This window comes from Clupea harengus, chromosome 11, assembly GCF_900700415.2.
Source record: "Clupea harengus chromosome 11, Ch_v2.0.2, whole genome shotgun sequence".
Taxonomy (NCBI): Eukaryota; Metazoa; Chordata; class Actinopteri; order Clupeiformes; family Clupeidae; genus Clupea; species Clupea harengus.
Genome location: NC_045162.1, coordinates 20,282,518 through 20,295,004, shown reverse-complemented (window position 1 = coordinate 20,295,004; position 12,487 = coordinate 20,282,518). Strand labels below are relative to the sequence as shown.

General features: G+C 44.8%; 1 protein-coding gene across 1 annotated transcript; it reads left to right on the top strand.

The window, feature by feature from the left end:
- Positions 1-2,674: 2,674 nt before the first annotated feature.
- gprc6a (G protein-coupled receptor, class C, group 6, member A) lies at positions 2,675-11,888 on the top strand. Its single transcript, XM_031576921.1, has 7 exons — positions 2,675-2,862; positions 4,025-4,349; positions 4,776-5,534; positions 5,704-5,904; positions 7,027-7,150; positions 8,247-8,551; positions 9,665-11,888. The coding sequence occupies exons 1-7, from the start codon at positions 2,675-2,677 to the stop codon at positions 10,466-10,468; spliced, it is 2,706 nt and encodes a 901-aa protein (XP_031432781.1). The 3' UTR covers positions 10,469-11,888.
- Positions 11,889-12,487: the final 599 nt, after the last annotated feature.

Genomic DNA, 12,487 nt, shown 5'->3' with positions numbered 1-12,487 from the left:
AAAGTCAGTCTGAGGGGAAACACACAGAGTGCTGATAACTCCCTTTCTGTCTACCCTAGATTAAATAGCACTTATACACCCGCTCTCACTTACACAAACACACACACACACATACACACACACACACACACACACACACACACACACACACACGCTCACAGCTATGACAAATTCACTTTCTTTCAGACACACCAAAAGCCCATTCTGAGTAGCTTGTGTGGAGTGTTGGGTCCAGTGTGCGTAGACTAAAGGTGTGTGTGACATGCGGGCAGGGGGAGGGGGGTGGGGGCTGCACCCAGAGACCCATGATGGAGAGCCAGAGCTGCAGCATTCGAGGCAGGGGAGGGAGGAGGCTATTGGATTTGGGGCTGGTGGCTCCACTGAGTCCCAGCCAACCACCATCCAGCCCTCTTTGTCACTCACTTTCTCTCTTTTTCTGTCTTTCTCTCTCTCTCACACACACACACACACACACACACACACACACACACACACACACACACACACACCCTCTCTCTGTCTCTCCCTGCCTCTGACTCGCTCTCCTTCTTCTCCCTCTTGCCCTTTCTATTTCTTTCTCTTCCTCTCTGCCTCTCTCTCCACCTCTATTTTTTCTCTCTCTCTTTCCCTCTTCATCCCTCTCTCTCCCCTTCTCTCTTGTTCCCAATGATTTAGAGCTTTGACTGCTCTGACTGGAGGTCACTCTCCACAGGTGACTATAGGGGTGAAACACCAGACCCCCCCCACCACCACCACCACCACCACCACCACCACACACACACACACAATTGCCTCTGATCTCACTCACACTCTCTCTATTCTGTCACTAAACTGCCACACACTAACACACCACATTTATTATGAAACACACACACTCTGCTTCTCACACTCGACCTAGCACTCACAACCACATAATCACACACAATCCATACTCCATTCCACACACACACACACACAGAGAGAGAGAGAGCGAGAGAGTGTTTACTCCTGACCCATTCTTCCTGCTCCGTCACGGTGAGGTGCTGGGAAGCAGAGCAGTGCGTCTGGGCCGAGTCACTGCTCAGTCAGACCCAGTTGCCAGGGCCTGACAATGGCATTAAACCTGGGAGACAAAGACCGGAGGACAGGGGTCAATCAAGGGGTGTGACCAACACGCAGGCCTCCTATTGGATGGAGACCGAGTTTCCCAGGGGCGTCAATTCACAGCAATCAATCAGCGCTGGGCAAAAGGAGTAACCTGTGCTTGACCATGGTGAAGGAGGTGCCGTGACCCACCGCTACCACCAGGAACAGCGGCTACACCAAAGCTGTAAACACCATGGGACAGGGAACGGCCCATTTTTATGCTGTGGGTTTCAGAGATGACCTGAGGAGAAGGTCACGTAGGAGGAAGTGTGCCACAATCATACAAACACTCACTGATCTGCTCTACAGATCTCCCTGAAATATGCAAACACACACACATACACATACACACACACACACACACACACACACACACACACACACACACACACACACACACACACACACATCTATATCTCTGGCAAGGAGGCCAAGCGTTTCCCACAAGTGAGAGCGATTAATTCACCCTCACTGTATGACTTACACAACTGGTTGTTTGTGATATGATGTTACCTGAGTGCTGGCATTGGCACTACACTCTCTCACAGATTGTTCCCAGACACCCAGAAAGATGGAATCGGGGAATTTGGCTGACTTCTGTGTTTTGGGTTGACATAGGTTTGATTTCATCTCCAACTGACTTCCTTTCCAGGAAGCCCAACAATGGTGTTGAACCGGTAATTGGATTATTCCAATTGTGAGAATATTCTCGAGCTGTACCAGGAATGTGAGTTAGGCAGAGGAGAGACTCAGAGAAGAAGGCAGGAATGCAGGAGCATTTAAGGGATGGAGGCAAGAAACTGTATTACAAAGGGTTACATTAGACAACAGTGCCCCCTAATGGAGCTCACAAGAAATGGCACTGAGGAATACGTTTTTTTTTTCTGTTGCATTAGCTCTTGTCCGACTTAACACACAAAGTAATGCGATTTCCAAGGTTATAAATCCTTTGGCTGAGAAACTGGCTTTTGATCATAGAAATTGTACAGAAATTGCATGGATATAGATAGACTGCTCATTCGGAAACGTACTTTGATATACATCACATACATATCACACTTTACCAAGCACATTTCAAGTCTCTCTTTGTCTTCTTATATCATTGTAAGTCTATTAGTAATATCATTATGCACCTTCATAAAACTGAATGAACCTGTTACGCTTACAGAGGCTGCCCCTATGTGACATCACAGCTGTCATCGCTCCGCCGTCTGCAGGTGAAAGTGGTGTTACCCTGTCACGGAGGGGGAGGGGGCGGGGCATGCTTTACTATCATGGGGCGGGTCTAGATTCAGAGCAGCTTGTGTATTTTTAGTCTAACATGCAGGTTACAAAACAGCCAGTTGCCATCAGACAGAGAAAGAGAGTGACAGACAGAGAGACAGAGAAATAGAGAGCATAAGAGAGAAGGAGACAGGGCAAGGAAGGGGAAAGTGAAAAAAGGGAAACATTGAGGGAGGGAAGGCAGAGTGATACTGTGGAGTGAGAGAGGAAAACAGAGATATAGAGTGAGAAAAGAGGAGAGAAACACTGAGCTAAGCTGTGAGACATGCTGAATCACCTGTGCCTGCTGGTGCTCGTGAGTTTGGGGACACACGCCACGGACATCTTCCCAGAAGGAGCCAGCGCCCCAGGAGACATCCTTATTGGGGGGCTCTTCCCCATCCACGCCGGGGCCCGGCGCCCAGCCGTATATCAGCCAGGGCTCAGCCAGCCTCAGTCCCCAGTCTGTGTGCAGTGAGTACTTTAATCACACTGTGTTTTACGCCTTTAAATGGATCTCAAAGTCATCTCAGAGTTTTGGTCTAAAACTAGCGAGGTACCTCCCTGGCAAATTGCTGCATAGTGTTGCCTAAAGTTGTCAATAATGTAATGCACTTTGCCTTTTACTGTATATATTAATACATGTGACTTCTCTAACAATAATCTTAACCCCCTCTTGTCACAATATGTACTTCATTAAAGTGCTTAATAATCAATTGATACGAAGTAGATGGTGCCTACGGACAATTCTTTGAAAGCACAACTGTTATAACTTACAATTGGATCAGATTTAGTTGTTAATGACTAGTTTAGGTCATGCACGTATTACTGAACAGCATCACTGTTTAAATTACAACTACTGACCAGAAAAGATAGGTGTTCAACTAATTAATGAATAATTAATGGTATACAGATTAATGAAATAAAGGCATGATATATAATAGTTATAAAAGTCATATAGGCAGCTGTTTGGAGGTTTGCATGTTAATTGTGTCATAAGAAGTTTACCAACATTTCATGTTAAAAGAGTAATATGAAACAATAATCAATTATCATAAAAATATTCTAATAATGAATGAAGTTCCTGTGAATCAGTCGATAGAGCATATCCATACTGTTATAATAGTTTTATTATATATTGATGAACATTTGCTTTCTCAGTTATCTACCTTTGGATAAACACATTTAGTGTATAATGCTGCGTTCAAGACACATAAGAATTTGGGAAAATACAAGCTCCGTCTTTGCTTCGGCAATGCATGGATTTTTTGCGCCGGAAACTTGCGGAAGTGCCCCTAGTTTAGTGCCCTAATTTACCCAACTTGACTTCACAATAACTACAATCATGGTGTCCTTGGTCATGACAGTCATATTACAAATGCTGTTTAATTAATTTTAACAAATTTGATATCAGCCTAATAGTCTAAACAAGCTTGATTGATATGAACATAACTGGCTATTGATATGATTAAAATGAACAAAAACACTAATGTAACGTACTTCAAAGGCAATGCAGGTAGCATTGTTTTCCAAGTTCCCAAGAAAATTCTCAACAAACAGAGTATCCACCCATTGGTATTCGCAGTCTAAACATGCTGAGGCCCTTATTTCCTTCTGCTCCTTGGTTCGATGACAGGTTAAATAAGGGTGGCCTCACCCAAGCCTTGGCCATGATCCAGGCCGTGGAGGAGGCCAACCGCTTGCCACAGCTCACCCGGCTGGGTATCACCCTGGGTTACCGCATCCATGACTCCTGCTCCGACGTCAGCACGGCCCTGCGGGCGTCCATGAATTTCACGCAGGACTCAGGCTCCAGTGGTGACGGCGGCGGCGGTGATTGCCGCCGAGCCAGTGGCAACAGTTCTGAGCGTGCCCAGCCTGTGATGGCAGTGCTGGGGGCGTCCTACTCTGAGCTCTCCATCGCTCTGGCACGACTGCTCACTCTGGAGCTCATCCCACAGGTACAGCTGGGGGGACGGGGTACGGGTGGAACGCTGGTTATCTCTCATGTCCCTCTCATGTAGTTTATGAGATTCAAAAATCTAAAAAGATTCAAAAACTTCATTTCTCCTCACCTTTCTGGTTGTCCCTACAGATAGAGGACATTCAGCTCAGTTCAGTTCTACAGTATATGAACAGCCTTTGCTCTTTCCCTTATGCAAAAACTTCGTTTCCTTTATCCAAATGATATTGAAGGAAGGCTGTGCCTTTGTCCCAGTCCTTTAAAACATTTTGTAATTGAGCTTCATGTGCTCACCCAACTGCACTTAATCTCGCTCTTAATCTTTTAGTTTCCTCTCTTCCTTCATCTGCTCATTTGTAAAGCTCTTCGAGTTACCAGTGTGTAAGAACTGCGTAAATTCACCTGTAACTGCCCTGTGTCACAGATCAGCTACTCGTCCACCGCCACCATCCTGAGTGACAAAGTTCGCTTTCCCGCCTTCTTGAGGACCGTGCCCAACGACGTGTACCAGACACGTGCCATGGTGAAGTTACTAAGCGACAACAACTGGAACTGGGTGGGCGTGATTACCACGGACGGCGACTACGGCCGCTCAGCGCTGGACAGTTTCGCCACGGAGGCGGCGAAGAATGGTATCTGCCTGGCCTTCAAGGAGGTCCTGCCCGATTCGGTGACCAACCCCAAAGTGAACAGCTCCATCATCCAGGTGGTCCAAACCATCCGGAGCAACGGGCGGGCAAAGGTGATCGTGTCCTTCTCCAAGCCGTCGTACATGCGGCAGGTGTTCGAGCAGCTGCAGGACGGCCCTGCCCAGGACAGGGTGTGGATCGCCAGCGACAGCTGGTCCACCTCCGGCAACGAGCTGGCGCACATCGATTTCGCCTTCATCGGGAAGGTCGTGGGGTTCACCTTCAAGAGCGGCAACATGTCGCCCTTCCATCGGTACCTCAGGGAGCTGAACGCCAGCAGAGAGAAGCACTCGAGCAATGACACAAACATACCCTTTCTGAGGGAGTTCTACCATTTGGTGGACAGTGCCAAGGCGGAAGCCATCCTGTTGAACAACACATACTCAGATGCAGTCTTCAGCATCCAGATGGGCATCTGTGCAATCTCACAGGCAGTAGCAGACCTCTGTTCTAAAATAGATTGCAAGACTCCTGGAGCAGTCAAACCGTGGCAGGTAAAACACAACACCCACTGCTAACACTGATTATTGGCAGTTCTTCAGCACCACACTTTATGAGGCAGACTGACAAACACAGGACTAGAAAGGTTAAAGCAAATAGAGATTCCGTTTCACATTCACTTCCTGACCTTTATGGATCCTTTTGCTGTCTTCTCTATTTCAGCTCCTTGATGCCCTGAAGAGAACGGAGTTTGTGAAGGAAGGAAAGTCCTACAAATTTGATGAACATGGAGATGTGAACCTGGGTTATGACATCTGCATCTGGAACATCAGAAGAGGAGCCATAAAATCCACCAACGTGGTGGCCGAGTATCACCTTCACAACAACTCCATTACTCCGACCAGTCAGCTCGGTCCCTTAAAGGTGATTCACTCAGGGAGCATAAACAGTTCTGACAGAGAGCGTGACAGCGCAAGTAGACTGCGTGACAGCGCAGGCAGACTCACAGTCATTCAGCAAAAATGATGGGAAGTTCGTGCTAAGAAAAGCCTCGCTCATCATACACGATCATACACCCACTCACACAGCACAATGGCACTGAAAGTTCGCCATTGAGTGCAAGATAAATACTTATCGGCCTAGAGCCTTGGATTGCATTGACCAAAAACAGCACATTTGGCACTGATCAAAGCTAGCTAACTAGCTAATGTATTTTGGCTATACAAAAGGCAATGTCCATCTGCAAAAGCTGTTCTTATATTTCTGCTGGATTCCCAACCCGAAGACAAAACTAAACAGTGAACAGCCTGAAAAACTTGCCCTTAAAAAAGTTCACCCAAAAAAAACATGTTGAAAACCCTGCGCAATGTTATGATAACAGCACTCCGCAGCACTCTGAACGGACGGAAGCCCAGAGGGCAGATAATTCTAGAACGTAACCTGCATAGGCCCACGGGGTGACAGCGCAGGCAGACTCACAGTCATTCAGCAAAAATGATAGGCAGTTCGTGCTAAGAAAAGCCTCGCATATCATACACGATCATACACCCACTCACACAGCACAATGGCACTGAAAGTTCGCCCAGATATTAAACCTGTTTTTGCATCAATGATTTGTCAAGGCAAAGTTCTTTCATTTACTCCTGTACTGAGAAAGATTAATGCTATTCCCAATAGGCTCTTCAGTTCTTAATCCGAGGCAATTGATGGATCATTATATATGATTAAAGAAAGCAGGGCGCAGATCATTTGTTATATATTTTTTTTTACAGCTTTGATCTATAATCCTGGTCACATTATTGCATAGAGTTTGGGAAAAGGCTGTTGAGTGTGGTTTCAGTTGGCTTTCCAACAGCACAACTGTAGCATACATTATAATTATAAATGATTTGTCCTTATTGAGTGCAAGATAAATACTTATCGGCCTAGAGGCTTGGATTGCATTGACCAAAAACAGCACATTTGGCACTGATCAAAGCTAGCTAACTAGCTAATACAAATGACTGACATTAACGCACACATGTCCACGTCCTCTCTGTCCTTCAGGACGTGGTGTCCAAATGCTCCAACAGCTGTGAGGCAGGAGAGGTGAAGAAGACTGTGGAGGGCCAGCACACCTGCTGCTATGAGTGTATCAACTGCCCAGAGAACCATTACTCCAATGACACAGGTGAGCTGTTTAGCGTGTGCGTGAGTGCGTGAGTGTGTGTGTCTGTATGTGTGTGTGTGTGTGTGTGTGTCTGTATGTGTGTGTGTGTGTGTGTGTGTGTGTGTGTCTGTATGTGCATGTGTGTGTGCGTTTTGCACAGGTGACATCGCTCACACATGTGCCAGTCCAGTCTCCATATCTCCAAACAGAGGATAGCTAATATTTACACAGACAAATGAGAGACAGAGAGAGACAGAGCGAGAGCGAGAGAGAGAAACAGCACTTTACCAACACTTAAACGCTGAACGGGACCGTTCAGTGATAACTGAAATGTACAAAAAAAATTCCACTTCCTTGCCATGCTTGTCGAGACTTGGCAAGCAGGAACTGTACAGAGCAGGAAACCTCCATGGCCATCCATTTAGCATTTAGAAAGCATGCCAGTAAACTCTGCTGTGCCAGTGAACCATGCCAAACCCTCAGGCCATCTCCACCAGACATGCCTATGGTCTTTCTGACAGTGGGACCCCATGCTCTATACACAAATGATGACAAAAGAGAACAGTAGTGGCTATCTTGAACAGACTTGAACAGAGAAGTCCTTGTTTGGTGTCCTAGTCTACTGTCAGAAGTAGCTAGAAAGGCATAGGATACAAATGTTTCATTAGTAAAATAGTTCCAATCAGCAGAACTGATCAAATGATTTAATCAATAGAATTGTCCTTTGTAACTGTACATCATGTATTATTATGTATGTATTGTTGTGCTATTAATATAGCCTAACATTAATATTTAACATGACAATTATTTTACATAACAATATTTACATACCCCACAGGTATGATATTGTCTACAAAAATCTAAAATGTTCTTCTGTGGAGTAGTGCAGGAAATAAATTACAAAGTACATACAGTATGTGATGCAAAAATAATATATTCTCTAATTAATCTATTTCAACTGCAGTAAATGCTCTTCAGATGTCCTTGTCATTAGTTCTTATAATTATATATATATAAATTATAATTTATGTTTAAATATTACATTATATGTTTATATATATATACAGATGTATACATACACACACATTTATATGCTCTCATACCTCTTGGTTGTTAGATGTGGACCAGTGCCTGAGCTGTAACACTGCCATTGAGTGGGCGCCAGAAAGAAGCTCAGCCTGCCAACCCAAGACCCTGGAGCTGTTTGACTGGGAGGACGGCTTCGCCATCGTGCTGCTGTCACTGGCAGCCCTGGGCGTCCTCATGGCTCTGGCCATGGCTGTGCTGTTCCTATGGCAACGGAACACGCCGGTGGTGAGGGCGGCAGGGGGTCCACTGAGCCAGATCATCCTCCTCTCCCTGATGGGGAGCTTCGCCAGCGTGGCGTTCTTCGTGGGCCAGCCCAGCAGCATCAAGTGCAAGGTACTCTCACCCTGTGGCTAACTTGAAGCACATGCTAACAGGCCATTGGCTACTCTTAAGCCTTAAATGCACAGTCCGCGATTCTAATTCAGCAAATTGGTCTCACGGTCCTCTAGCTGTTCATTCAGCGTTTGCACTCAAAAAAGGTCTTTCACAGTCCTAGCTCTGTAAATGGGAAACAAGCATAGTGGTTCGGACCGAGCCAAAAACAATCCCAATACACATGCACTGAAGGAGGGGTGTAACTTTATTGGCTGTTGACCTCAAATATCAACAATCTTTGGCGAAACCAAATCATGGACTCTGCCTTTAAGTCTCTATTGGTCCAGCATTTGTCTTTTTTCTTTCATAAACCATCACTGTATGAAGGATGTGTGAGATGTGGATCCTGTTAAAGCCTGTGCTGTTCTGTGCCAAGGATGACCCAGCCTCTGTAGTGATTAAATGTATTAGGCCTATGTGAGGTTTAGGCCTTTTGCTTTATTGCTGGTGGCTGTGTTTTGGGCTCCTGGTAGGATTTACCACTAAACTGCCCTAACTGACAGCCACTGGCTCGCCACTTTAACCTAGTCCACAAAGCTCTGGGAGAATGCCAGAACTAGCTTGAGAACTACCCTGCCACAGAGCTCATTTCCTCATCACGAGTCCCCCATTTGTTTATTTGGAGGATTTTGGCACAAAAGAGTTTTATGGCCCTCGTATTATTTTCTCAAAGCACAGGTAGAATTTCTCCTCTTTGAAACCTTAAACCTTTGAAAACATCCTGGATTTGAAAGATCATACAGAGTTAGAGCAATGGAATTACTCTATATCTTTACAAGCCTAATGTTGTTTAATGATGCATCGTATAATATCATAAACTTAAAACGCAAAAGTTAGTTATGGCAAGGGGGGTGCGGGTGAAAAAAACAGGACAAGAAATCAAAACCCTGGGTACATTTTGTAAAGTAGTGCTCTTACAACATAGTAGCTTATAACTAATCTGGTGGTGGTGGTGGTGGTAATGGTGGTGGTGGTGATGGTGGATGCAATGCTTTTTTTCATTGTCAAAGGACGTGCTACCACAAAAGGTTTGGGAACCACTGGTATAATTTTGCCCGATGTCTCCGTCAGGTGCGTCAGGTGTTGTTTGGTCTGAGCTTCACGCTGTGTGTGTCCTGCATCCTGGTCAAGTCTCTGAAGATCCTGCTGGCCTTCCACTTCAACCCGTCCCTGCAGGAGGCCCTGCGGCGCCTCTACAAGCCCTACGCCATCGTGCTGGCCTGTGTGGGGGTGCAGGCTCTGGTGTGTGTCCTCTGGCTGGTGCTGCGTAGCCCCTGGTCCAGCCGCACCGTGGGGCCTACTTCTGTGCTGGCCGAGTGCCAGGAGGGCTCGTACGTGGCGTTCGGGACCATGCTGGGCTACATCGCCTTTCTGGCGGTCGTGTGCTTCGCCTTCGCCTTCAAAGGCCGGAAGCTTCCGGAGAGCTACAACGAGGCAAAGTTCATCACCTTCGGCATGCTCATCTACCTCATCTCCTGGGTGATCTTCGTCCCCGTGTATGTGACCACGTCGGGGAAGTACGTCCCCGCCGTGGAGATGGTGGTCATCCTCATCTCCAACTATGGCATCCTCTGCTGCCATTTCCTGCCCAAGTGCTACATCATCCTCTTCAAGAAGCAGCACAACACCAAAGACGCCTTCCTGCAGTGCGTCTACGAGTACTCGCAGAAGTCTACCGGCTCGTTCGGCAGCCTGGGCGCAGAGGACATAACGAAGAAGCCGTGTGAAGCCAGAAGCAGCGTGTCCATTGACCTGTCTTCAAGCACGGGAAGTGGAGAAAGCTCTACAGATACTGTGAACTCAGTAATCACAGTCTCACAGTCCACTGGGGGTCAGGTAACTAGGCCACGGCTGAAGAGGACACTCAGCATATGACGGAATAATAACAACTCTTGTTTTTTTTAATCATATCTCTAGGCTTTTTTGGTGATGATCTACATGATCTACGGTAATATTGTCATGTCATCGTAGATCTAATGGGGCGCTACCTTCACAGCTGCTCTGGGATTTTTAATGAGGTCAGCATGTCTTACACAGTTAGCTATTGTTTCTGTAAAGGATGTGGTGATCTGATGGTGTCATGTTTCATATTGAAAGCAAATTTCCCTTTTTGGTTCGTTAAGAGGATCTTGATCTCTGTTTATAAATAAAATTCCTGTGCGTGGCACATTTTTTACTGCAAAAACGCTGTTATAAAATTCTGCCAGCCTTGAAAAACCAGTCCCTCTCCTGACAGTTGGTAGGAGATAAGATGTCTGTGATGCGCGTGAGACTGCTCTCTGTGTGCTTCAGGGAAAACCCTGAAACTAAGTTTTCCAGTCTTCTTCTCCACTCTCTTTCCCACGCGGTGAAACTCAACTGCTCCTCAAAGCCTCGAGCCAAAAACCCAGACATGAAAATAATTGTTTTAATAACTAATAATAACTATTTTTTTGGAAAACTCTCCTTGAAATATTATAATCCCACTCTATGTGAACTGATAACCTCATAATGCCAGTTCTACCTGAAAGAGAAATAACCTGCTACACACACACACACACACACACACGTAACAATACAACCAAACAGATGCAGTAGTGTTACAGGATGCTGTCATGATCTTAGCTCTGGGTAAAATACCAGACAGAACTCAGTTTCTCTCTCAGGTGACTGCTGAGGTTCACATTCACATTCAGGTATAGATGCCTGGAGGGTGATCTCTTCTTCAACTGACGTGACACATTTACAAGGTAGCATCAGTCATTTGCAGTAGAAACACACACACATGTACACACATCTGAAGAGATGTTGAGAAACCAGGGACTGCCCCATATTCTATGGCGTGCTTAGACCCGGCTGACATGTCTAGGGTTGGGAGAGTAAACCCATTGTTTCCCTCTGTGTTTTGACTGCTGATAAGCATCACAAATATTTGCATTCCTCTATGTCAGGTCAGGTGACAATGTCTTAAAAAGAGAATTTGCGGGCCGAACACTTTACAATAAGGGTACAAAATATAATTAATCATTACCTATTGATGAGTTCAAGAAATGTCTGTGCAATAAATGTTTATAAAGACATACGATGTTGGTGTGTTAGGAAAAATTATATAAACTGATATTGAAATATGTGTGGTTGCCATCCATTTTGTTAATGGCCTGTCTGTGCCTAATTTGTAGTCAGTCTAATTTTGAGAGAGGTGAACATGAATACTTGTGTAAATCAATGGAACAGGCCACGTTACTTTGTAATAAAGTATGACAAATAAAGTAGTGTTTTTCTATTTCATTGCTTTTGTTGAATATATTTAGTTTTTGAGGAGACACAAATCAGTGAACAGAAACTGAGGTAATAGTTACTTAATGATGAATTAACAATTACTATAAGAAGTATTTTGTGTGACTACTTGAAGGTACACATTTTTCTTTAACTCATCATTAGGTCATGACGAACTTGTAATTAGCAAAGACTTACTGTTAGTGTTACCAAATTTGCTAAAGCAAACGACTTCTATCACCATTAAAGATAGACCAGACTTAACTAAACTAGTACATACAATATTGACATGGTCTTGAAGAATCCAAAGACAATGAACATTTCAATGGTTATGGCAATTTCCTACAAGAGCTTATTTTGCGTAGCATCCAGATGATTTATACATTTTTAAAACACACCTGTGGGTCAACCGGTGGAGTCAGATGTCAACAAAACCAAGGTCAGAGTCACAAAGTCTTTGTTTTCCCTGGAAGACTTGGTCGCATGTTGCTTCAAACTAAACGTTGCAATATATATATATATATATATATATATATATATACTGTATATATAAATATATATATATTTTGTTCAAAGTTATTTGCATCTAATTACATTCCTCCCTGTGAGTATATAGATATTTTCTTCTCCCTAAATATT